Source organism: Bos javanicus, chromosome 25 (genome assembly GCF_032452875.1).
Source record: "Bos javanicus breed banteng chromosome 25, ARS-OSU_banteng_1.0, whole genome shotgun sequence".
NCBI classification, from domain to species: domain Eukaryota; kingdom Metazoa; phylum Chordata; class Mammalia; order Artiodactyla; family Bovidae; genus Bos; species Bos javanicus.
This window is the reverse complement of record NC_083892.1, coordinates 25,187,814-25,214,652: the sequence shown is the minus strand read 5'-3', so window position 1 is coordinate 25,214,652 and position 26,839 is coordinate 25,187,814. Positions and strand designations below refer to the sequence as shown.

The window sequence follows — 26,839 nt, the reverse complement described above, 5'->3', positions numbered from 1 at the left end:
TGGACACGACTGAGTGACTTCTCTTTCACTTTTCGCTTTCATGCATTGGAGATGGAAATGGCAACCCACTCCGGTGTTCTTGCCTGGAGAATCCCAGGGACGGGGGAGCCTGGTGGGCTGCCGTCTATGGGGTTGCACAGAGTCGGACACGACTGAAGCAACTTAGCAGCAGCAGCAGCATGGTGCATTCCAGAAGCACTGAGGCCCTCATCCAAGCCACCAAGCTAGACTGTGGAGGCCCCAAAACGCCTCTTCTTGGGGCTCCCCCTTCCCTCTGACCCCTTCTCCAAAAAGCATCCAGAATGATCTTTTAAATTCCTCAATCAGATTGTGTCACCCTTTGCCCCAAACCCTCCCATAATGATACCAAGAGCTGATCTTTGTATAGAGTTCATGAAGGCCAGGAATCACGAGCACTTCATATGTCTTAACTGAACAATAATCACCCCCCATTTTACAGATGAGGAAACTGAGTCAGAGAGGTCCAGAACAACACCCCCAAGGTCACAGAGCTAGGACGAGGAGGAGCCAGGGTTTGCCCCAGCCAAGCTGATTCTGACCCTCTCCCTATTCTGCCTTCAGACCAGTGAGGTCTACATGACCTGGTTCCCACCCACCCCTGGGGGACTCCCCTTACACTTTCCTTTGTTCACCAGCTTAGTCTCTGCCTAAACTGGCTGTTCCTGCCTCAGAGCCTTTACTCTTGCTATGCCCCCTGCCAAGAATTCCCTTCCCACTTACGTCCCCACGGCTACTCCTTCTCAACATTCAGGTCAGGGATGCCTTTGATAACCTGTCCAGCGCGGCTCTGCTTCATTCTCCCCTTGTCCCTCTCTGGTTGCCAGATGTCATCATCTTCAGAACACTTAGCATTACTGGAGATGACACTAGTCATTTGTGCCCTCGTTTCTTGTTCCCTTCCTCATGAGAAGGGAGAGGACTGTATGATCAGGGCCTTGTCTATTTGTTCAACACGGCTCCCTGAGCACCAAGACTTGTGTGGTCCAATACATGGTCACCAGCCACATGTGGCACTTATATTAATATTAAAATGAAATATATTGTAAAATGTAGGTCTGTAAGTTACAGAAGCCACAATTCAAGGTCTCAGTGGCCACCTGGGGCTGAGAACTTGAATTGTTCTCACTAAGGGCAGAGAGAACATGTTAAGATCACTGCAGAAAGTTCTATTGGGCAGTATTGGCCTGGTTGACCACGACAAGTCACAGAAACATACCACTGGGTAAATCTAACAGTCACTCACTCATTCATTCATTCAAAAGCTATTTAATTAGCACCATTTCCATGTGTAACATATACCACTGGGTCCTGCTTCTCTTGCTGGTGTGACCAGACTGGAGGCAGAACCTGTGTGGTGATGCTGTTGGCAAAAATGGTGATGACTTGCCTGTTTTCACTCAAGGGTGGTACCACGTAGCAGGATAATATGCTTGTTATTAATATATAGGAAAACAGATGGACTGTGGGGAACGGCTGAAAGTCCACTTTTTGGATGAGTTATAACATCCTAGGAGAGACTATTGATTCTTTTCTCCTAGCAGATGCTGCTCTGCAGGGGAAGCCGTGCAGAGAAAAACCGCAGGGAAACCCACAGACCCCATCTTCCCATCCCACCTCGGCCCCTTACTCCTCACTAGCGGGGCCAGTCATTTAATCTGGCAAAGCATCACAAAATGTGAAAACCTATTATCACATCCTCTTCCTGAGCCCAAGACAAACCTCGATGATCAATCACATGCACTAATCAATCCTGGATGCACCAGGAGGAAAGTTCCAGATCCTTCTCAACAGCACTCCAGGCAGGCATTCCCAAGCAGAGCCAACAAAAGAAACGCCAGTCTATTTGCTCCCTGGGATCTCTTTATTCTAAGTCCCAGCTTCATCTACAAGGTGGGGCCTGACAACGTCCACGTGTAGGATGGGTAGGAGGTTAATTGAGATGATGCATTTCATCATCAGGCATCAAATGTTTACCGAGTAGGCCTCCCTGGTGGCTCAGTTGTAAAGAATCCGCATGTCAATACAGGAGACACGGGTTCGATCCCTGATCCAGGAAGATCCCACATGCTGTGGAGCAACTAAATCCCGAGCACCACAACTACTGAGCCTGTGCTCTAGGAGCCCGGGAGCCGCAACGACAGAAACCCATGAGCCCCAGAGCCCGTGCTCTGCATCAAGAGAAGCCACTGCGATGAGAAGCCAGTGACCCCAGCTAGAGAGTAGACCCCACTCGCCGCAACTAGAGAAAACCTGTGCAGCAACGACGACCCAGCAGAGTCAAAAATAAATAAATAAGTAAATAAAATTATTTAAGAAAAAAATGTTTATGGAGCCCCTACTCGGGGCCTCACGCCTGCCCGATGTGCGCTGTGCTGGGTAAAACGGCAGCTGTGATGAGTACCCACATCTGCGGGCTGCCCTGTGCGGCTGCGTGAACCGATGCTGGCTTCGGAGTCCTTACCCTGCCCGGAAGTCCTCTACTCCCGGCCGGCTCCGAATCCCCGCATTACCTAACGAGGGTGAAGGAGCCCATCCAAGTTAGCCCAAGGATTTAAACAGGCAGCAGATCTTCCAATAAGAGACTCCTATTCTTCCAGCACCTTCTTTTCTTATGCTCTAAATAAGCCTTAGTTGGATTAGTGCCTCGCGTTGAACTTTGCTTCCTCAGATTCCCAGACACAAAACACCCGTCTTAACAAGCCGTGTCTACCAGGCTGAGCTATATTTCCTATAAACTCTCATTTTATCTCCTCTAAAACACACAGTAATAGCATTCTCTGGAGAATATTAAATCAAACCAACCTGCAGCTGCATTTGTTTGTGCTTTCTGCCCCCGGAAAATGCTGGCAACAGATGGGTGTGCGTTACGTAAGTGGTGGCCCTGCCGGGGCCTTCGGTCCTGCATGCGCTGCTCTGTGTCGGAACACCGGGAGTCTCTGATCCCCGCAGCCGGCCGCCGCCTAGAGCGCCCGCCACGACGCCCTGACGCCCTGGTCCTCTTTTCTATTCTTGGCACACAGGGAAGGCCGAGTGCAGGTTAAGGAAGAAAGGCAGGCTGCGGCCAAAAGAGATGAAGCTTATCTCCTTTGTAATCCAGCACATCAAAATCCGCTTTTCTTGGCCTGAGCTGTATAGTCAATGACAGGGCCGGGCTACAGGGCACAGGCTTGAGCAGTCAGTGCTGTTTCATTACTCATTACAGAAGATGCTGATGACCGCCTGCCAGGAAGTGTTGGGTGGCCGGGAGGACCCGGCCTGAGATGCTGGGAGCCCACTACTCGGGGCTGGGGCTCCCTTCCCGGCCTGGAGGACAGCCCCCTACACACCCTGGGTCAAAGCTGGCCATGGGGGTGGGGAGAGGAGCCTGGTAGGCCCACAGCAACCTCCTCACTTATCCAGTGGTTTGGACTGTTTCTCAAATTTAAACTTAAGGCATTTGTTTTTTTAAAAAACCATAAATCAGAGAAAGCTTTTTGTTACTTCACTGAGGAGTGTCGTGTGTCAACAAGAGCTGGCTGGGACTGTGTCTGCCACATTAGAACCTAGATCCCCAGAGCCTAGCAGATGTTTATCTGGGAGCTGGAGGGATGGCTCAGTGGTAAAGAATCCACCTGGAGATGTGGATTCCATCCCTGGAGGGAGAAGATCCCCTGTAGATGAGATGGCAACCCACTCCAGTATTCTTGCCTGGAAAATCCCATAGACAGAGGAGCCTGGAGGGGCTAGTCCACGGGGTCACAAAGAGTCAGACACAACTGAAGCAACTGAACACATGTGGAGGGACGGCTGGGTGAGTGGGTGGGTAGAGAACCAGCAGGGAGAGGTGCAGGAGGGGAGGGGAGGATGGGAAGGAGGGACGAGGCTTGGGGTCTCCTGCTTGGCCTCTAACCTGCAGTGTGACCTGGGGAAGGCATCCTAACCTCTTCTGCTCTAGGTCACTCGTCTGGATCTCAAGGAGGATGAGACAACTGCTTACGGGCTCTTAGGGGAATGAACTCATTCATTCATTAGCTAGCCATGTTCTTCTACTTGGAGTAGAACAGTGGTGAAGTCTCAGGCCCTGCTAGGAAGATGCCCCGGGTGATGGGGAGGCCGGTGCGCATCCTGGTCTAGGGTGATGGAACTAGTTCACGTGGTACAGAAGTGCACAAGGGTTGGGTCAGGTGAGCGCCCTGGAGAAAGTGAGGCCTGGGTCTTCCAGGAATATGAGGCATAGACAAGCACCTGGAGTTGAGTGAGACGGGAGGGGCCGGGGACTAAAGTTGTGCCTACAAGGAAGGCTGGTGGAGAGCCCCAAGAGCAGCTGGCACTCTGGAGCGGGGCATGAACAAGGGGCAGGTGCTGAGAGAGAGGCAGGCCTGACACACGGGGATTAGGGGGCCCTGATGTCACACTCAGAGGTCTGACCTGGATCCTCTGGATCAAGGGAAGCCTTTGAAGTTTGAGCATTGGAAGGACTGATCCTGAAGCTGAAGCTCCAATACTCTGGCCACCTGATGCGAAGAGCTGACTCATTTGAAAAGACCCTGATGCTGGGAAAGATTGAAGGGAGGAGGAGAAGGGGACGACAGAGGATGAGATGGCTGGATGTCATCACTGACTTGATGGACGTGAGTTTGAGGAAGCTCTAGGAATTGGTGATGGACAGGGAAGGCTGGTGTGCTGCAGTCCATGGGGTCGCAAAGAGTCAGACACTACTGAGCGACTGAACTGACTGAAGTTGAGGGCTTGAAACCACAGTCATGATCAGACCTCCCAGGGGCTACTGGAGACAAACCAGAGGCCTGGGCCTGGGATCAGGGAGAGTGGTTAGGAGGCTATACTTTTCCACACCTCTTTTTGCCAAGCATCTGCCTCCACCTGGAGATGCTTTCCCTTGTCTGCCTAGCTCAGGGCTTCTCTTCCCACTAGAGCTCAGGTGTGCTCTCCCTTCATACCTTCCCTGACCTCTTCCAGCTCGAGGTGGACACCCTCCTCCTCGAGGGTGCAAGCTGGGAACAGCCAGCTCTGGCTCAAAGATGAATTTGGTTTGCACTATATGGTGGTTTTGTCTTCCCAGGTAGCACAGTGGTAAAGAATCTGCCTGCCAATGCAGGAGACTCAGATTTGATCCCTGGGCTGGGAAGATCCCTTGGAGAAGGAAATGCAATCCGCTCCAGTATTCTTGCCTGGAAAATGGACAGAGGAGTCTGGTGGTCGCAAAGAGTGGGACACGACTGAGCACGCACGGATATGGTGGTTTCAGAAGAATTTAAGTTAGCTACTGACATTTGCAAACAAAATAGCTCAACTCAGATTTCCAGCTCCCTGGGAATGTTCGGAAGATCTAGCAGCACTGGCTGGCATTGCTCCATAGCAAACATTAGTTTAAACTGAAAAACGGCCTGCCGTTTAACTGGGCCATGTGTTGGCCAGTCTGCTGCACTCCCCACCAGGCCCCAATGTCTCCCTAACAAGAATGAGGCTGAGAATTGGTCTCCATTTATCATCTCACTTATACTATTGATTCCCTTATAGCCACTTATAAAGGAAGGTAGAATAGTTCATGCCCCCTTTTCTATCAAAAGAAGGGAAACCATGTCCTGTCCCTCCTCACCAACTGAGTTCCCTGCAGAGTCCCTGAGGTTTCTATTTGAAACCCATGGCACTCTGGGTTCAGCTTGATCAAGGTCTTCATCACACTGTCTCATTCATCTACATCACTTGTCTGCCGGCTCTTAGACAGGGGATACCCCTTGTCTAAGGCATAGACCGTGTCTTTATATCAGTGTCTTCAGAACCGATCATGAAACCTGATGGTACCTAGGATGTGCTCAAGAACCAGTATTCAGTGAAGGAATAAATGCAAATGAATACGTGGGAAATAGCTTAGAGAAAGCAAGAATGAGGACCTGGGTGCGGGTAGTGGTGTGAGGGTAGGAAGAAGGGGAGGGGCTCTGAAATCAGAGAGGCCCAAGAGCACAGACCTGAAGAGCCTGGCTGTTTGGAGCGGGGCGCACACAGCAGGAGCACTGCCGCACCTCGGAACCGGCCGCACACACAGAATCTTGGGCCCGCCTTAGACTTGCTGGATTGTTGTTTTTCAGTCACCAAGTCATATCCGACTCTTTGTGACCCCATGGACTGTAGCACGCCAGGCCTCCCTTTCCCTCACTGTCTCTCGGACTTCACACAAGTTCATGTCCATTGAATCAGTGATGCCATCCAACCATCTCATTAGAACCTGTATTTAATCAAGATCCCAAGGGAGTCATTGCGGATTATGGTTTGAGAAGCGCTGGCGAAGCAAATGGGCCTGGAGTCCAATTGCGGGGGTTCAAATTCTCACTGTGACACTCACTGGCTGTGTGACTTGGGTCACGTGACAATCTCTCTATATGTCTGTTTCCTTATCTGTTAAAACGGAGCCTCAGTTCATGATTCTCCAGTTACCCCAGAGGGTGACCTGGTTCCACTTCCCCAATCTTCAGCAAAAGCTGTGCTCCTGGGGGGCTCTGACATGCCAAGTGAAAGTCCCCAGCAGGTGCTTGCTGCACCCAGGAGGAAGGGCAGTGGGGCCACCTGGTCCTCACGTTGCAGCTTGGGGAATGAATCCGGTTACGGAAAACGCTACGTGCTGCCATCAGTCAAATGCTCAGTGAGGAACTGGAGCCTGTTACTTACACCATCAGCCGTCCAGTAATTCCAAACCTTGATCTTGGTTAGACCAAAGTCACGCAGCTGTCCCGTGTTGCGGATAACAAAGAAGAGCTGGAGTGGCGGGTGGAAGGGGCACGTCCACAGGGAAGGGTCTTTCTTGCCCTGAAATGCCAGCAAGAGAAGGACGTTGTTATGGTTAGCACATTTCTGCCTTACCCCACAGTAATCTTCCCAGTTTGGGCTCAGTCTGTAAAGAATCTGTCTGCAATGCAGGAGACGTGGGTTCAATCAGGGAGATCCCCTGGAGAAGGAAATGGCAACCCACTCCAGTATTCTTGCCTGGGAAATCCCCTGAATAGAGGCGCCTGGCAGGCTATAGTCCATGGGGTCGCAAAAGAGTCCAGACGCACTGAGTGACTAAACCACCACCACCACCCAGTAAATGAGCAGTGACCATGGAAACCAGGGAAGGGATCAGGTGGGAAGCCAGCCGCCTCCTGTACATCATCCCGGGTGGAGTCTTAGATCTCACCCCATCTGGATCACTCTTGGGAGCAGGCTACTGACCCTCGACCCCGTCCCCGGCACAAAGCCGCCACAGGGGCCCCTCGGCCTTTCCCACCAGACTGAATTTAAATTGCAGGGGGCTTTATTTTAATCAACCTAATCGGCTTTGCGTGGAGAAAGACCGGAGGGGGAAGGATGGGAAAAGAGCCACGACTTGGGCTTGTTTGATTAACCTGGCAAACAGAGCCTTTGATTTTCTTTTGTAAAACCCTGTAGAATTTTAAAAATGTAAAAATAAAAAAGAAAGAATCTGGCTCAGGCGTCTGTTGGGACGGGGCCATGGCATTGAGCCTTGGGATTTATTCTGTTCCCTTCAGGGTTTCCAAGCCTCGGGACCCCCGTGTGCAATTTCCGCCTGCTGGAGAAACTGCCAAGGCCACTCTCAAGGCCAAAGAGGCAGAGGAGCAGGGCAGTCTTGCTGGCATTTTAATTCACACCAACAAGATTTTGTATCATGAGCCCTTGGGACAGAGGTGGAAAGGAGAAACGGGGGTGGGGAAGGGACTTCTCTCAGCTCCATTTGCCTCCCCTCATCTCTTTAGGCACCTCTTCTGCTCTTCTGCTTTCTGTCTGGACAAAACTCACAGCGGCTCCCCAACATCTCCACACTGGCTCGGCCTCTGTGCCTTTGCACAGGCTGGGCTTCCGTGTGCGATACTCTCCTGGCCTGGGACTTCGCTGGTGGTCCAGTGGTTGAGAATCCGCCTGCCAGTACAGGGGACACGGGTTCCGTCCCTGGTCCGGGAAGAACCCACGTACTGCGGAGCAACTAAGCTCGTGTGCCACAACTGGAGAGTTGCATCTGCTCGTTGCAACTAGAGAAAGCCCGTGCACAGCAACACTAAGACTCAGGGCAGCCAAAAATAAACAAGTAGATAAAAACCAAAAAACAAAACCAAAAGCACACCACTCTTCTGTCCTTCTCACCCTGGGAAATGCAGCTCAAGGGTATCGTCACCCTCTCGGTCACCCTTTCCCTTGACACAATCACTCCCCCATCTAGGTGCCCACGGCTCCTCAATACGCCTGTGGGTATCATTTACTCAGTGCCCCACGATTCCCTGTCTTCATGTCTATGTCAGCCCCCACCCCCAACAACACACACACACACACTCAGCTTCAAAGCTCTTCTCATTCGTTCCAGAACCTTTAGCATTCAGCACAGTTCCTTGGCACCGGGGAGACGACAACAAGAACCTTTGAATCGAATTTTTGGAACAACAGTCGAATAAAAAAATGACTGAATACACGAAATTCACCTGCTAATATCTGTCCTCTCACGGAAACTTTATTTTTCTTTCTTTGGCTGTGCCGCAGGGCCTGTGGGATCTTAATTCCCCAACCACGGATTGAACCCACGCCCCCTGCATTGGAAGCTCAGAGTTCTAACCACTGGACAACCAGGGAAGCCCCTCACTGAAACTTTCAAGAAGAGACTAAAAAGATCTGACCGGCAGAGCTGTTCTGTTTAGCTCACTAAGTGCTGTTATTGTTGCTTTCTGGAAAAGGCAACTTGTTGCCAAAACTTAAAGATGGAAAATATCTCCTGCCCCTCAGAGATAGATGCCTGGCTTGTCTATAGACTTAGTGGCAACACGGGGTCCCTGACAGCTGGAGCTGAGTACACTGCCGGGGTGGCCAGGCCCCCAGTCCCCAGCACTTACTATTGTTCTACACTCATTTTGCCTCCCTGGTTATGCTTTTGCCCGGCCCCTTAAATGCAGGCATTCAAGTTTAGGGTCCCTGCTTAGGGGCTGACAACCACAAATCCCAATAAGCAACGTGCATCTCTGACACTGGCTGAAGTTGCCCCTTTTATCTAGAACGAGCATCGCCTTGTATCTGAGGACATCTCCATGGGCTCATGTCCCCAGGACCGTGCCTGCTACTTGACAGAGCAGAGAAGGGGGGATGCTGGCTGCCTCGGGGGGTCCACTGGCCCCCAGGAGACACGAGGCGCAGTCTCCAGCTGCACGGAGGACAGAGGTGGCTTGTCCCAGGGACAATGGTGCCTTTCAGGAGGCGGGACACTGCTGAGATGAGTTCAAGGGCTTCTGACTTATCCTGGCAAGTTTCTTGGGCTCTGCGGGAACTTCTAGTGCTCTGGGCAGCTGCGAGGGGTCAGGACAGCACATCTCCAAACCCAGGGGCGATGTCTCATCCCTTCTCTGAGCTGGAGCCTAGAGTGGGTCGCTGAGGCTGCCTGACAACGGCAGAGACTGAAGGCTGACCCTTAGATGCCAGCGCGGGGACTGTATTGATTTCCCATCACATTTCTGTCAGCAGGAGGGCTAAGCCAGAATCGTGCTGTTCAGAGTCAGAGAACGTTAATCTACAGGTAACTCTGAACCTCATTAGCCACTGGGCCTTCTGACTCTTCTTTTCCACTGACAGAGTGCCTGGGAGGAAGGCTGCTGGAAGCTGCCGAAGGCTGACCCAAGGCTCGCTGGGCAAACCTCCAGGTGCCAGCGCAGCAGGCAGGGTGTCGGCTGCACCTGCCCATCGCAGGTGGTAATCAAGAGTGTCGAACAAGAATCAGGGCACCTGGGCACTGCTGCTGTTATTCCACTGGGTTCCCTCCAAGCCCTGGGAGCAGGGAGACGGATGGTGAGTCCCTGAAGGAAGATCAGAGTCCATCAAAGATGTGGTTTGCGCATGTGATGGAGTGAGAATTTTTTAAAAGATAGATTTCTTTGTTTGTGCCGGGTCTTAGTTGAGGCAATCAGAATCTTTAGTTGTGGCATGTGGGACCTAGTTCTCTGACCAGGGATCGAACCTGGGCCCCCTGCACTGGGAGTGTGGAGTCTTACCCAATGGACGTCCAGGGAAGTCCTTGGAGTGAGGATTCAAACTTAGGTTTTTCATTCACTCATTCAATCATTCTGTCTTGGTTTGGGTTCCCCCAGGAGCAGACCCTGAGGCAAGGATTTCAGTATAAGGAGTTGATTTAGACAGGGAAGGACAAAGGAGCCGGTGTGTATCCATACTCCAGTTCCCATCATTGTGCCCATACTCCAGTTCCCATCTGTGACGGTTCAGAGCTGCTCCTGGGGGCTCCATTCCCTGCCAGTTTGGACCTGCTGCAGGGGGAAGCAAAGAGGGTCCTGGAGGCCAGAAAACAAACCTTCCATAGGAGAGAGGTGTTTGCTGGCAGGCGGAAGAGCAGCCAGCAGGGACCGCAGTGGGAGGGGTGAAGGACCAGGGCAGGCACCAGCAGCATCTGCTACCCACTTGCTCAACAAATCCTGAGTGCGGGGGATCCCGGCCCAGACGGTCCCGGCTCGGGTGAGCAGAGGAGGCAAACAAGTCACATTGCCAAGGGAAAAGATAATCAAGCAGGGGGATACATTTGATGAAGCAAACATAAGAGAATTATTAACAGCCACCGGAGTGACAATGGTCATTCCGATGGTCAGAGAAGGCCTCTCTCAGGAGGTCTCTTTCTGACTCCTAAGGAAGGTGATGCTGTCTCCAACATTAACCTGACACAGATCCACACACCCTCAGAGTGATGCTGGACAGCCCTCAGAAGTAGCCTCACTTTAATAAGTTAGCATCTTAAAAGGAAACAAACTGGACTTCCCTGGTGGGGAGCCTAGAGCCTATTATACAGAGTGAAGTAAGTCAGAAAGAGAAAGAGAAATACTGTATACTAACGCACATAAACGGAATCTAAAAAGATGGTACCGAAGAATTTATTTGCAGGGTAGCAATGGAAAAACAGACACAGAGAACAGACTTATGGACACGGGGAGAGGGGAGGCGAGGGTGAGATGTATGGAGAGAATAACATGGAAACTTACACTACCATATGTGAAATAGATAGCCAACGGGAATGTGCTGTATGTCTCAGGAAACTCAAACAGGGGCTCTGTATCAACCTAGAGGGGTGGGAAGGAGGATGCGGGGGACATTCAAGAGGGAGGGGATATGTGTATACCTATGGCTGATTCGGAGAAGGAAATGGCAACCCACTCCAGTATTCTTGCCTAGAGAATCCTGTGGACAGAGGAGCCTGGTGAGCTGCCGTCTATGGGGTCACACAGGGCTGGACACGACTGAAGCGACTTAGCATGACTGATTCAGGTTGAGGTTTGACAGAAAACAACAAAATTCTGTAAAGCAATTATCCTTCAATTAAAAAATAAATAAAATTTAAAAATACTACCCAGAAGACTCCAAATAAAATAAACAGGTTATTTGAAGAAAAAAAAGAATTCGTCTGCCAATGCAGGGCACCACAGGTTCTATCCCTGGTCCGGGAAGAGCCCTCATGTGCGGGTCAACTAAGGCCACGTGTCCGAGAGCCCAGGGTCTGCCCCAAGAGACGCCACCATAGTGAGGAGCCTGAGCGCCACAATTAGAGAGTAACCCCCACCTGCCACAACTAGAGCAAGCCTGTGCAGCAGCAAAGACCCAGCACAGCCAAAAATAAATACATTTTTTAAAGAAGGGAACGGACTACTGATGCAACAATTTGGATGGGTGTCAATGGCATTATGTTGTTAGTTGCTCAGTCATATCTGACTCTTTGAGACCCCATGGACTGCAGCCCGCCAGGCTCCTCTGTCCATGGGATTCTCCAGGCAAGAATACTGGAGTGGGCAGCCATTCCCTTCTCCAAGGGATCTGTCCCACCCAGGGATCAAACCCGTGTCTTCTGAATCGCAGGCAGATTCTTTACCGTCTGAGCCACCAGGGGAGCCCCAAGGGCATTATCCTGAGTGGGAAAAAGTCAGTCTCAGAAAGGTTACATACAGTATGATCCCATGCATATGGCATTTGGCGGGGGTGGTTGCTGTGCAGTGTGGCATGAGGGATCTTAGTTCCCCAACCAGGGATTGAACCCACATCCCCTGCACTGGAAGCATGGAATCTTAACCATGGGACTGCCAGGGAGGTCCCTATGACATTCTTGAGATGACAAAAATTATAGAGAACAGATTGATGGCTGCCCAATGGCACCCCACTCCAGTATTCTTGCCTGGAAAATCCCATGGACGGAGAAGCCTGGTAGGCTGCAGTCCATGGGGTCGCTAAGAGTCAGACATGACTGAGCGACTTCACTTTCACTTTTCACTTTCATGCATTGGAGAAGGAAATGGCAACCCACTCCAATGTTCTTGCCTGGAGAATCCCAGGGACGGGGAGCCTGATGGGCTGCTGTCTCTGGGGTCACACAGAGTCGGACACGACTGAAGTGACTTAGCAGCAGTAGCAGCATGTTAGGGACAGGGAGCAGGTGGGATGGTTAGAAAGGGTCCCATGAGGGAATTCCTTTGAGTTGATGGAACTCTTCTGTATCTTGCTGTGTGGTGGTGGTTACACAAATGTACATGTGACAAAACTGAAAAGAACGTACACACTTGCACAAACAGGTGTACGAAGGTCTGCTTGTTATACTAATGTCAGTGTCCTAGTTTTGATGATGTACTGTGGGGATGTGACCACTGGGGAAGCAAGACAAAGGCACATGGAACCTCTCTATACTTTATTAAAAATTCAGGGATTGCTCTGGCAGCCCAGTGGCTAAGACTCCACGCTTCCACTGCAGGGGGCACATGCCACAGAGTGTGGTCAAAAGAAAGGGGGATAAAATTCACATATAAAAAACCACCACTTTAAAGTGAACAAGTCAGTGGTTTTCTAGTGTATTCAGGAGGTTGTCCAACCATCACCACTATCTTTTTCCAGCACACTTTTATTGCCCCTCCGAGAAACCCCGTGCCCTTTAGCAGTCACTCCCCATTCCTACATTTCCCCTGTCCCTGGTACCCACGAGACTACCTGTTGTCTCTCCAGATCTGCCTATTCTGGACATTTCATATAAATGCTGTCATACAATATATATGGTCTTTTATGTCCGACTTTCGTCTTTCCGCATGACGCTGCCTGGTGATTCAGCATGATGCTTTCTAGTTTATCCAAGTTTATTCAGGACTTTGCTCCTGTTTACGACCGAATAATATTCCATTGTATGGACAGACCACAGATGTTTATCCGTGCATCATTTGATGGCCGTCAGGGTTGTTTCCACCTTTTGGTCATTATGAATAACACTGCTATGAACATTTGTCTACAAGTTTTTGTGTGAATATATGTTTTTAATTTTCTTCGATATATACCTAGAAGTGGAAATGCTTGGTCACATGGTAACTGTTCATTTAATTAAAAAAATATATTTATTTATTTATTTGGCTATGTTGGATCTTAGTTACAGCATGTGGGGTCTAGTTCTCCTGACCAGGGATGGAACCCTAGCCCCTGCACTGGGAGTGCAGAGTCTCAGCCACTGGACCACTAGGGAAGTCCCTACATTTAATGTTTTGAGAAACTGCCAAATTGTTTTGCACAATGGGTGTGCCATTCTTTTATATTCCCAACAACAAGGTATGATGATTCCAATTTTTCCATATGTTTACAATACTTGTTATTTCTGTTTTTTTTTTTTTTTAAGTATAGCATCCTAATGGGTATGAAGTATGTCTTTGTAGTTTTGCTTTGCATTTCCCTAATAACGAATGAGGGAAAGATTGAAGGCAGGAGGAGAAGGGGATGGCAGAGGATGAAATGGTTGGATGGCATCACCGACTCGATGGACATGAGTTTGAACAAGCTCTGGGAGTTGGTGATGGACAGGAAAGCCTGGCATGCAGCAGTCCATGGGGTTGCAAAGAGTCGGACATGACTGAGTGACTGAACTGAACTGAACTGAATGACTAATGATGTTGAGCATCTTTTCATGTGTTTGTTGGCCATTTGTAAATCTTTTGAGAAATATCTATTCAAAGTACTTTGGCCTTTTTTCATTGGGCTGCTTGTCTTTTTGCTGTTGAGTCTGAGTTCTTTATATATTCTGGATAGAAGGCTCTTCTCAGATATATGATCTGCAAACAGTTTCTCCCTTTTCTGTAGGTTCTTTCACTTTCTTGATAATGTTCCTCAAAGCAAAAATGTTTTAAAATTTTGATGAGGTCTTATCTATTTTTTTCTTTTGTTGTTTATGCTTTGGGTGTTGTACCTAAAACTCCATTGAAAAATTCCAAGCTACGAAGATTTGTACCTATGTTTTCATCAGAGAGTTTTATGGCCTTAAAACTATAAAAGTTTCAAGGTCTTTGATCCATTGAGTTAGCTTTTGTAGATGGTGTGAGGGAAGAGTCCAACTTAATTCTTTTGCATGTGGAAACCCAGTTGTCCTGATGCCATTTGTTGAGACAAAACTATTCTTTCCTCATCGAATGGGATTGGCATCCTTGTTAAAGAACAATTGACGATAGATGTATGCATCTATTTCTGCAGTCTCAGTTGTATTCCATTGATCTATATGTCTATACTTAAGCCAGACCACAAAGTCTTAATTACTGTGACTTGGCAGTAAATTTTGAAATTGGGAAGTGTGAGTCTTCCAACTTTGTTTTTTCCCAACACTCTTGAGGGCTATTCTGTATTCTTTGAACTTCCATAAACACTTTACGAGCTTGTCAATTTCCACCAAAAAAAAAAAAAAGCAGTTGGAATTTTGATAGGATTACATTGAATCTATAGATTATTTGGGAGCATTGCCATATCAATAGCATTAAGTCTTCCAATCCGTGAACACAGATATATTCCCATCTTTCATTATTTGGGTTGTCTTTAAATTCTGTCAATAATATTTGATACTTTTCAATGTACAAGTCTTTCATTTCTTAGATGAAGTTTATCCTTAAGTATTTTATTCTTTTTGATGCTATTCTACATAATAAGAATTTTAAGAATTTTCTTAATTCCCTTTTTGGATAGCTCATTGCTAGTGTACAGAAATACAATTGATTTTTGTATATTGACCTTTTATCCTTTAAAATTGCTGAACTTGCTTTTAGCTTTATCAGTAATTTCTGCAGACTCTCAGATTTTCTTGATCCTTCACGATTTTTAATAAGATCATATCACCTGCAAATATGGTTTATTTCTTTGTTTCCAGCCTTTTCTAGCTTAACTTTCTTGAGTAGAATCTCCAGAGCAGTGTTGAATAGGAGGAGTGAAAGTAGGCATCCTTGACCCATTTCTGACCTTAGGGGTAAACTTTTAGTCTTTCACCACTCAGTATGATGTTAGCCATGGATTTTCACAGATACCCTTTATCAAATTGAGGATCTTTCCTTCTGTTCTTGGTTTGTTGATGTTTTTTATCATTAAAGAATGTTGAATTTTATCAAATGCCTCTTCTGTGTCTATTAAGATGCCATGTGATTATTTCCCCCTTTATTGTGTTAACATGTCATATTCAACCGGCTGATTTTCGTTTGTTGAAAGCTTTGCATTCTTGGAATGAATTCCACTAGGTCTTGATACATAAATCTTTTTATACACTACTAGATTTGATTTGCTAATGTTTTATTAAGGATTTTTACATCTATATTCATAAGGGCCAAGATAGGTCTGTAGTTTTCTTCTGATGGCTTTGTCTGGTTCTGGCTTCAGGGTAATCGTGGCCTTGGAAAATGAGTTTTTCCTCTTTTAGGACAGTGTGTGAAGGACTGGTGTTAATTCTTTAAATATTTGGTAAGATTCACCCGTGAAGCCATCTGGTCCTGGGCTTTTCTTCTTTCTTTTTTTATTGATTATTAATTCAGTCTCTTTTCTTGCTATAGGTCTAATCAGATTTTTTCTTCCTTCTTGAGTCAGTTTTGGTAATTCATGTCTTTCTAGGAATCTGTCCATTTCATCTGGGATATCTAACTTGTTGGCATAAAATTGTTCATAATACTCCCATAATAAAAGGGAATAAAAAATTCCCTTCTATTTCTGTAAGTTTGGTAGTAACGGCCCCCTTTTCATTTCTGATTTTAGTAGTTTGAATATTTTCCCCCTTTCTTCACTCAATCGAGGTTTACTCATTTTATTGATTCTTTCAAATAAAACATCTTTTGGCTTTGTCATTCTCTTTTCTGCACCTTTTTTTTTATGATTTTCTGTGAGACTATAATTATTTTTTTACAAAAAACTTCAAAAATGTATTGCTTTATGTGCTGGAAATATAGTGTGAATAGGACAGACAAGAACTTACAGGTTGATGAGAGGAGTCAGATCAGAAACAAGCAAACAGGATCATTTTTTAGAGCTAGAACTGCTCTGAAGAAAATGAGAAAGGCTGATGTGATCAAGACTGCGGTGGAGAGGGAACAGAACTCCTCCAGTTTGTAGGGTCAGGGAAGGTCTTACTGAGAAAGTGATAGCTGGGCTGATATCTGAGTGAGAAGAAAGGAAGGAGCCATGTGAACATCTGAAGGAGGCATGCTCTCGGCAGAGGAGGCAGCAAGGGCCAAACACAGAGGTGAGAACGAGTTTGGCAGATCAGAGGAGCAGAAGGGAACCCTGTGGCTTCTGGAGCCTGGTGGGTGCAGCAGGCAGAGAGGAGCTGGAGGCGTGTTTATAGACAGCCTCCCAGATCCCAGGGAGGCATCCCATTTCTCCCAGAAAGTCACGGCAGAGGTTTAATCAGGGGAGGTGACATTTGTAAAAGCTCCCTTTGGGTACAGGGTGGAAAATGGAGTGGATGGAGCAAGAATGGAAGAAAGGAATGAGAGAGGAGGCCGTTTAATGTTCCTATGAGAGGGACTTGGGAGGAACCAATGGAAATGGAGAGAAGGGGCCAAGTCCAGGCTCCGAGTTGGAGGAGGAATCAATAGGACGGGTTGATGTGCTTGAAGGGGGGGGGGGTGTGGGGCAATCAAAGAAGTGGTGAGCTTGGCAGCTGAGCAGAAGAGAATGCCATTTTCTAAGCAAAAGACTGCTGGAGAAGGAAGAGATGTGGCCTTGGGCAGGGGAATTGAAACTTAGGTTTTAGATCTCTGAGGTCCGAGACATGGAGTGGAAACTGACATTTGAGTCAGGAACTCAGAGAAGCAGACAGGGCTGGGTGTATAAATTTGGAGTCATCTTGAAGCCGTGAGCCTGGGGGGAGGCCGATGAGAGAGACGGGGCAGGCAGGGCAGGTAGGCGGGTTTGCACCAAACATGGGGCACTCACACCCCCCACGTGTCCCCCAATCACATCCACTGAAGTAACTTCTCTTTCAAACCCAGACTCTGCTGTACCATCTGTTCAGCTTCCAGCTGAGCCCAGCCACTCCACAGCAGTGTGGCCTGGGGGAGTCACTAGTCTTCCCGGAGACTTGATTTTCCCATTTACCAAATGGGGAGAGCCATCCCAGAGTGAAATTCAGCAAGGGATGTCCGAGGCCCAGTGAAACGTGATGGTTCTGAGAGGTGGTGTGCTCTGGTGGCCCTGGACCTGACACACAGGATGACTGTCAGAGAGACCCCAGACCAGAATGGCAGGAGGAATGCAGCCCACCCACAGCTGGGCCTGGAGATTCAGCAGCTTAAGGTGAGACAACTGTCTCATGTCCCAGCCTCAAGGCCCAAAACTAAACAGAAAACAAAAACCCCACCAAAACCCTGGGCTAAAGTCCTCACTGCTATGACAAGGCAAAGCTCGTCAGCCTCTGCTAAGCAGAGGAAAGGGGAGAGTAATCATCAGAATTGGTCCCCATCAAATCCAATGATGCTTTTTATCGCCCCTGGTGTGCTCTGCTCTGTACAGCAGACTTCCAAAACGCCACTCACTGCCTTGTGCACAAGGGGGACCGGAGAGGTTTGGCGAGGGCCAGTCCAAGCCCCAGCGGCACATGCGGGAGTCCACAGACTTGAAGCAGGAAGAGCAGGGAATGCAAAGCCAGAGCATCCAAGTGGTCGTGGCCCACGGGGGGACCTGTTTCCTTCAAGGTCACACAGCTGATCTTTAAGAGGGCTCAGACTGCTCTGTCCAGCCCTGTGGACAGGCGGTGTTTCCTGGCTATCTCACATCTACACTGCCTTTCTTTCAGTAACAGCCATGAATTTTTTCAGGGAGGATTCCCTCCCTGCCCCACTGGGGCATCTTAGTGGAACTGGCACCAAGGTGCCTGGGCCTCCTAGTCAGGTTGGTCCATCAGCCTTCCTCTCCTGGGACTGGATAACCCCAGCAGAAAGACAAAATGACAAACCATTTAAGCAACCAATCAACCAACAAACAGGGCAGCCTCCCACCAAAAAAATGACCAAACTTCCAGTGTTCAGGCATCCCTGGATGTCACCCAGAATCCCCAAGTTTCCCATGGGGCCTGTCTGATTCTGGCCTGAGTCTCAGTGAATACGCCAGCTATGCAAAAGGCTTGCAACACATTTTCTTTCCAAAAATTTGCTAAAGCGAGCCAGACTCAGGGTCTCTTGCTGGCAAAATAAGAATCACATAGATTATCCAGGTCTCCCACTCCCATTCTCCAGGAGGAGGGAAAAAGCTGACTCTCAGAGAAGGAAGGTAAGATGCCCAAGGCCACAGAGTCAAGACCAGAACCTGGATATCTAGAACTGGGGATTTCAAAGCGCTCCTTTCTGGCTTCTTTTTCTTTAAATGGGAATAATATTTGCTTCACAGAGGTGGCATTAGTGGTAAAGAACTCGCCTGCCAATGCAGGAGACAAAAGAGACATGGGTTTGATCCCTGGGTTGGGAAGATCCCCTGGAGGAAGGCATGGCAACCCACTCCAGTATTCTTGCCTGGAGAACCCCATGGACAGAGGAGCCTGGCAGGTTACAGTCCATGGCATTGCAAAGAGTCAGACACAAGTGAAGCGACTTAGCACTCACTGTATTACTACTACTACGACTGGTAACAATGAAAACAGCAACAGCTGGTGTTTCAGAGCTCTTTCGGAGGCATGGTGCCAAGTTCTTTATATTTACATTGATCCTTACAATTGTGTCAAGGTAAGTGCCACTATGATCCCCGTTGCACAGATGAGAAAACCAAGTAGATGTTAGGTAAGTTACTGGTGGTCATGAAGCGGTACGTGATTAAGCTTGGAGCCACGCCTTTCTGCTTCTCGGGTCTGTGCACTGTTATGTTTAAATAAGATTATACATACGACATACTTAGCACTGTGCCTGACACAAGGCAAGAACTACAACTGTGACAACCATTTTCATTTTCAATTCTTTTTTAAAAATTAATGATTTCGACTTCCCTGGTGGCGCAGTGGATAAGAATTTGCCTGCTGATGCAGTGGACACGGGTTTGATTCCCGGTCTGGGAAGATCCCACATCCCACAGGGCTAAGTAACCCCATGCACCACAACTACTGAGCCCGCGCTCTGGAGCCCGGGCACCGCAACTGCTGAAGCCCAAGTGCCTAGAGCCTGCGCTCTGTAACAAGGGAAGCCACCGCAGTGAGAAGTCCGTGCCCCGCAACGAAATGTAGCCTCGCTGGCCACAACTACAGAAAGCCTGAGCACAGCAACGAAGATTCGGCACAGCCAAAAATAAGTAAATACATAAAATGTTTGAAAAAAACTAATAATTTGTTCTTTGCAATAGAAAATATATGTACAGGGCAGAAAATTAAAAAGGTACGAAAAAGCATCCCAGAGAAAGCCTTCTTATCGCCCCGTCCCTTGTTCGGCCCGTTCCATGACCCAGAGGCAACCTCTGGTCCCGTGTCCCAGGCCCCTCCCAGAGGTCAAGGTGATGGACGCTGAAGCCCACAGCACAGTACGGACGTCGGTGCTGGGCAGTCTGTCTCAGCTTAGCTCAGTCTCCTGTGTCCAGCTTGCAAGTGGCAGGAAGAGAAAGTGCCAGAGCTTTTCTTTCTTTAACTTTTAGATATTTGAAAGGAAGCAATGTTCCGTGTTTTCTAGGTGTGTTCTGTCCCAGGAAAGCAGGGCCCGGCGGGGGAACATGGGCCCTGGGCCAGGCTGCAGGGTTTGCCCCTCCCGCACCTTCTAGCTCTGTGACCTTGACCAAGTCAATGCCCTTGTCCAAGTCTCAGTTTTTTCATCTACAAAACAAGGGCCTCAATGACACTCCCCTTCCCCAGGTCCCGTGTTTGGTGGTGATGACTGTGGTAAACCGCAAAGGTAGATAAAGCGGGGTGAATTGGCTCCTCTTTGTCCCCCAAACCCCCAAAGAAACCCCCATTGAGCAGGGATCTGGAAAAGCGCTCAGGGAGTGGGGGTACCGTTTGGAGGCTCTGCCTGTACCTTGTTCCCAGGCTCCTCCCCACTCTGCCCAAATGAATGGCTGAGACAGTCACAACATCCTTCCCCTCCCCATACCCACACCCTCACCATGGACTTATCCTGGACAGAAAAAAATGCGTTAAAGCACGAGGCCAAGGCTCACTCAGGACCGCCTCCACTTACAGCTAAGTTCCTGTTGACCAAGTGGCCCAGGTCCCCCGGCATGTCTGTGTTCCGGATATCCACGTCATGGGGCGACACGTAGAGCTTTGTGTTGTTCAGGTCGAAGAACTCAACTTCCGTGAGGCCCACCCACGACGTGTTGCCCCAGTTGGACAGGATTTCCATGGTCACATAGATGGCATCTTTGATCTCTTCCGCTTTCGGTCCCGATTTGTCCTTAACAAGAAGAAACGTAATGCCAGTGGATGAAAACAGGACAGGAGGAATCCAGCTCGACCGTGAAGTGACAAGGTATTTAGGCTCTCGGTGCCTTGGTTTCCCCATCTGTACCACGAGGATAAGAGAAGCACCCATTACAGATGGTTACCATGGAGATTTAATGAGTTCATATTTGTAAGGCATTTAAAATATAGTTACTGTGGGGATTCCCTGGCGGTCCAGTGGTTAGGACTCTCTTCTTTCCCTGCTGGGCGCAGGTTCCATCCCTGGTCAAGGAACTAAGATTCCGCAAGCCACTCAGTGTGGCCAAAAAAAAAAGTTATCAGTGAACCCTGGCACTTAGTATTTTCTGTAAGAGTCCACAAATAACAAAAAATGTTTAAAGGGATGTCTCTCATGGTCCAGCAGTTAAGAATCCACCTGCCAGTGAAGGGCACACGGGTTTGATCACTGGTCTAGGAGGATCCCACATACAGAGCAACTAAACCTGTGAGCCCCAACTACTGAGCCAGTGCTCTGCAACGAGAGAAATCACCACACACAGCAACTGGAGGGTAGCCCCCACTCACCGCAATTAGAGAAAGCCCGGGAGCAGCGAGGAAGACTCAGCGCAGCCAAAAATAAATAAGCAATAATAAAATAAAATTTTAAAATGTTTAAAGGCATCAGATTCTTCCTGAATATGCACTTTTCTCACCCACGACCAAGGGTTCAGGTCCTGTAGGCACATCACAACTTCTGCTGAATTGGGCCGATATCTGGCCTGGAGAATTTCATGGACTGTATAGTCCATGGGGTTGAAAAGAGCTGGACACCACTGAGCGACTTTCACTTCATTAGGGACTAAACTGTGTCACCTCCACCCCGCCCCCCCACACTGAGAATTCAGATACTGAAGCCCAAACCCTAATTGGTCAGAAGGGGATAGGGCCTAGAAAGAGGTAATTAAGACACAATAAGGCTGTTAGGGTGGGCCTAACCCATTCTGACTGATGTCCTTCCAAGAAGGGGACATTCGGACACCAAGAGAGACACCAGGGATGGGCAAGCAAGGAGAAAAGGCCATGTGGGGACACAATGAGAAGGTGGCCATGTGCAAGCCAAGGACGGGCCTCAGAAGAAAGCCCGCCTACCAACACCTTGTTCCTGGATTGGTGAGAAAAGCAGTCTCCGTTGTTTAAGCCCCCAGACTATGGCACGTGGTTGTGGCAGCCTAGCAGACAACCTATGTAATACAGTAGATCAGGGGTCCCCGACTTCCGGGGCGAGGACCAGTGCCACCTGTCAGATCAGCAGCAGCATGATAGATTAGGGGATAAAAGCACACAATGACTGTAATATGCTTGAATCATCCCGAAACCATCCCCTCACCCCCGGTCCGTGGAAAAACTATCTTTCACGAAATCGATCCCTGGTGCCAAAAGGGCTGGGGACCACTGCAGTAGATAACACAGGACGCTGGACGGGTCAGTTGACATCCCTCTGCCTGGATGGGGGCCAGGAGATGACACCATCAATCTGACAATCCTATCCTGGAGATTAATCAGGATACATGCGTGGCTCAGTGGCTAAAGAAACAGCCTGCAACGCAGCAGACCCAGGAGATTCGGGTTCAGTCCCTGGGTTGGGAAGATCCCCTGGAGGAGGGCATGGCAACCCACTCCAGTATTCTTGCCTGAAAAATCCCAAGGACAGAGGAGCCTGGCAGGCTACAGTCCAAAGAGTCGCAAAGAGTCGGACATGACTGAGTGACTAAGCACGTGTGAATGCCCCGAGAAGGCCGGGTCAGCAGTCCCGACCTGTACGCCCTCTGTAAGTGGCCATTTCTGCCCATGTCTCTCTTCCACTGATTTTAATGCCCACCTCCTTCTCGGGCAGGCTGTCTGGTCTGGGAGGGTGTGAACACCATCAATCAATGGCCATGCCGCGGAACGGCTTCCTGAGGCCCCTTGTCGCCCCGACCGCAGGGCTGGTCGCCACGGATCAGCCGCTCAGAAAATGGTGCCTTCCCCACATGCACATGCCCTCTCTTAATTAGCACTGTAATCTGCGATGGTCCTGTGAGCAGGAAGCTGAGCAAATGAACAGCAACTGTTCCCTACTTATTTTTTTTAATTAATAGCCAGCGAGACGTGCTAGCGCTCTCAGCGTGCGTTTGGATGAGCCTTGATTGCCAGGCGATGGGCCGGGGATGCGGAGGGAGGGAGGTCAGCTCCCCGCTCCCGGAGGGAACGTAGGGCCTGTTTTTATTAGCAGACCCCACGGCTTCCTCCTTCTCTGCCACGGGCCCATGTGGAGCCAGGGCCAAGCCCTCTGTTGCCTTGGGCCTGAGTCCCAGGCTGGCAGGAAGGTGATAAAATTCCACTGGCCCGGCTCAAAGCGTGAGGTTCGGGAGGTTAATCAACTATGCTTGGGAGGCGCATCCGCTGCCAGGTAAGCCCCGTGGGAGGCGTGAAGAAGTGGCGCTGGTCACCTCGGCTGTGGGCCGTCACGGGGAGGCCAGATGGGAGGCGAGCTGCCCCCAGGAGGGGCTGCTGTATCTCACGCCCCGTGCAATCTAAAAGTGTGAATGCCCTCAGCAGCGTTTCTAAATGAAGAAGCTGAAGGGTCTGTTAACTAAGGAAGTGTCCCAAGTTGTCGGTGCTGCAACCTAATGGTGAGTCCTGCTCAATTTAGGAGGGAGGGGGTGTGAGGCGAACACTGGCTGGGAAGCTTCTGGACCCTGGTATCACTGCCCCTCTTTCACCAAGACCACCTGCTTTTCTTTTGTCAAAGTTGCCCCTTCTCTTTTCTGAGCCGTGAGATAACAAGGAGAAAGATGCTTTCCTACCCCGAGGAGGAGCTGAACTGGTCCAGTTGATCAGGGTGTCCTGATGCCTGGGCCACCTGGAGGGAGGGGGTCAGTGATGGGCATGTGACCTAGTCTCAGATCTGTGTGTGGAGAAACCGCTCAGTTCTCCTGACTGTGGGGTCTCAGGGTATAACGGGGAGAAGTGGGAATCACTGTTGAGAGATCATAGGGAAGGAGCAGAGCTGGGACTGGGCACTGAGGTGGGGATGGGGCTCAGAGATTCAGCTGACATGGTGGAGACACTGTGTAAGCTTTTGGATCAAGCCCTTCCTGAGCCCGACTATGACATTCACTACAAAGAAATCTCTCATTTTTCTTCTCTTTGTTGTGTAAGTCAGTTTGCCCTGGGTTTCTTGTCTCCTATAATATAAGGAGACTTGATCCATCCAAGTTTTTTTTTTTTTAATTAATTAATTTTTGGTTGTCCTAGGTCTTCGATGCTGTGTGCAGGCTTTCTCTAGTTGCAATGAGCAGGAGCTACTCTTTATTGCATTGCACGGGCTTCTCACTGAGGTGGCTTCTTTTATTTGGGAGTGCAGGCTTTGGGCACGAGGGTTTCAGTAGTTGCAGCACTCGGATTCAGTAGTTGTGGCTCTCAGGCTCTAGGCCACTGGCTTAATATTTTCGGCACTTGGGCTTTGCTGCTCCTCAGCATGCAGAATCTTCCCTGACTGGGGATCGAACTCATGTCCCCTGCCTTGGCAGGTGGATTCTTATCCAATGTATCACCAGGGAAGTCCCATCTAGGTTCTTTTTAATGTGACTGAGGTTTCACCACACTTAGGATCTTTATAGCTAAGAAAGCAACTACATCATACAGGGAGAATGCTGCTGCTGCTGCTAAGTCGCTTCAGTCGTGTCCGACTCTGTGCGACCCCATAGACGGCAGCCCACCAGGCTCCCCCGTCCCTGGGATTCTCCAGGCAAGAACACTGGAGTGGGTTGCCATTTCTTTCTCCAATGCATGAAAGTGGAAAGTGAAAGTGAAGTCGCTCAGTTGTGTCTGACTCCTAGTGACCCCATGGACTGCAGCCCACCAGGCTCCTCCGTCCATGGGATTTTCCAGGCAAGAGTACGGGAGTGGGCTGCCACTAGCTTTGCTTTCCGTAGATTTTTCTAGAAGGCATATTTCCTGGTTCCCCCTTGCCTTGGTGCCAGGCACCAAGCCACTTGCCCTCAGAGACCTTTCCTGTTGCAGCCATACAGCGGCCCCTCGGGCTGTGGATTATTTACCCAAGTGGACAGCCATCCACTCCCAGGACCAGACAGCTTAAGAGGCTTGTCTAGGGTCACACGACCTCTAAATGATGGTAAAGACTCCAAGCCAGAACTCCAGTCTAGGTTGCAGCAGGGCTCCTTCTGATGTCATATGAGCTTTACGTGTGCCTTTGGGAGGACTTCCTGTTAAGTCTCCATCGGCCAATCACAAGGTGAGTGACTGCTGTACCAAACAGTTATAAGAAAGGCTTGCGTATAGGAAGTGGGGAGAGGATGTGTTGGACACAAACCATTTGACCAAAAAAGAGAAAAGCATCACCTGTTATTCCTCCATCCTGATGCTCTCTTGCCCTTTCACTCTTCATGTCTCAGCTCCATCAAACCACTCGGCCAGCCATATCTTTGCCCACTTGCTATAATAATATTGGACTCCGTGACTCAATAATATTGGACTTCATGAAGATGAACATTACCTTTTGCAGTTAATTTTATGTCCTTAACATTTCCTATCTGCATAACCTCCATAATGAAATGTCCATCCTTTTACATAACTGCATGGTGCCCATATATCATACTTTTCTGATTAACTGTATTATTGTGAGACATATATATTATTTCTGTGTTTTTTCCCTCTCACTTCCACCTACTTTCAATACTTTTCGAAGAGACATTTTTGTGCCTATATATTTATTAATTTCTGTTGAGTGGTTTCTTTAGGGTAAAGAAGTAGGCTTGTCAGGCTGGAAGACGTAAATATTTCTAGGGCTTTGCCTAAGTCTGTCCTTTCTGCTTTTCAAAAGCTTTCCGCCCTTATTTCTGTTGCTGCCAGCAGAGTAGGATGGTCAGTTTTACTGTAGCCTTGCCAGTGCTAGAGGTGATCATCAAAAATGATTTAACTCAGATATCAATGGAATGTTAAGGTTGCCCTAATTTTTATTTCTTGATTATCAGTGATGTTGGATATTTTTCTATTAGACAGGCTGCTTATATTTCCTCCTGGGTGGACAGACTTCTGTCCGCTGAAACTCTGTGCTTCATTACATGGATGTCTGAGTGCTGGGGAGGGGGGATGGAGACCTGGGCAGAAAGACGCAAGTTTACCGCTGTCAGAGCAGTTCCCACAGGATAGAAACGACTGTCCTGAGGGGCCCTTCTTCCCTCAGCCTGCAGGCAAGATGAGAATGCCCTGGGAAAGCCTCGCAAGTCAAGGTTCTCACCTCTGGGTCCAGCACTTGCTCCTCCGTGGGTGAAACAACCCAGCCGAGACGGGCGGAGTCACTTTCAATGGCCTGGAGGACTTTCAGAAGCTTCTGCTGCTGTCTGAAATGTGATTTTTGTTTTAGCAAACAAGTAGTAATAAATGATAACACAATAGACAGCATTCCCATTAAGGGTACCACGCTTACTTTTCCATTTCAGAGAGAAGTAACAATTTGAGAAGAAAATACTCACACCCAGCAGAGAGATCAAAGGCACACATGGGCTGCTTTTCTCCCTTTATAAATAACTGTACAATTAGCCCCAAAAGAAGGGCCAAGCAAGAGAAACCACCTGGGGCCAGAGTCAGCTGATCTTCTCAAGCAAACTTTTAACCTGTACAAGTCTAGATGGGGAGATGTCCCTGGTCATCCAGTGGTTAAGCATCCACGTTCCAATACGGGGGACTCGGGTTCGATCCCTGATCAGGAAACTAAGATCCCACTAAGATGCCCTTAGCAGGGCAACGAAGCCCATGTTCCAGAACTAGAGGAACACTGTGTGCCACAATGAAGACGCAGTACGGCCCCAAGAGTCTAGAGCAGGGTCCACACAGTACAGCCTGCGGATCGAACACAGCCCACAGCCCGCTTCTATGTGGCCTGAAAGCTAAGAATGGTTTTATGGTGTTAAACGGAAAACAAAACAAAGAGTGGAAAGCCTAAAGGATTTGTTATCTGGCCCTTTACTGAAAGGGGCTTCCCTGGTAGCTCAGATGGTAAAGAACCTGCCTGCAATGCAGGAGATCTGGGTTCAACTCCTGGGTCGGGAAGATCCCCTGGAGAAGGGAATGGCTACCCACTGCAGTATTCTTGTCTGGAGAATTCCATGGAAAAGAGGA

At 48.9% G+C, this 26,839-nt stretch overlaps 1 protein-coding gene across 3 annotated transcripts in view; it reads right to left on the bottom strand.

Annotated features, from left to right (window-relative positions):
* KATNIP (katanin interacting protein) overlaps window positions 1-26,839 on the bottom strand; it is a 230,706-nt gene that overhangs the window by 63,397 nt on the left and 140,470 nt on the right. For all 3 annotated transcript variants that reach the window (XM_061401491.1, XM_061401490.1, XM_061401489.1), the window contains 3 exons: window positions 25,959-26,061; window positions 20,454-20,669; window positions 6,685-6,822 (listed from right to left, as the gene is read on the bottom strand). In XM_061401491.1, the coding sequence (XP_061257475.1) occupies window positions 6,685-6,822; window positions 20,454-20,669; window positions 25,959-26,061 (457 nt within the window). The remainder of the gene's footprint in view (window positions 1-6,684; window positions 6,823-20,453; window positions 20,670-25,958; window positions 26,062-26,839) is intronic.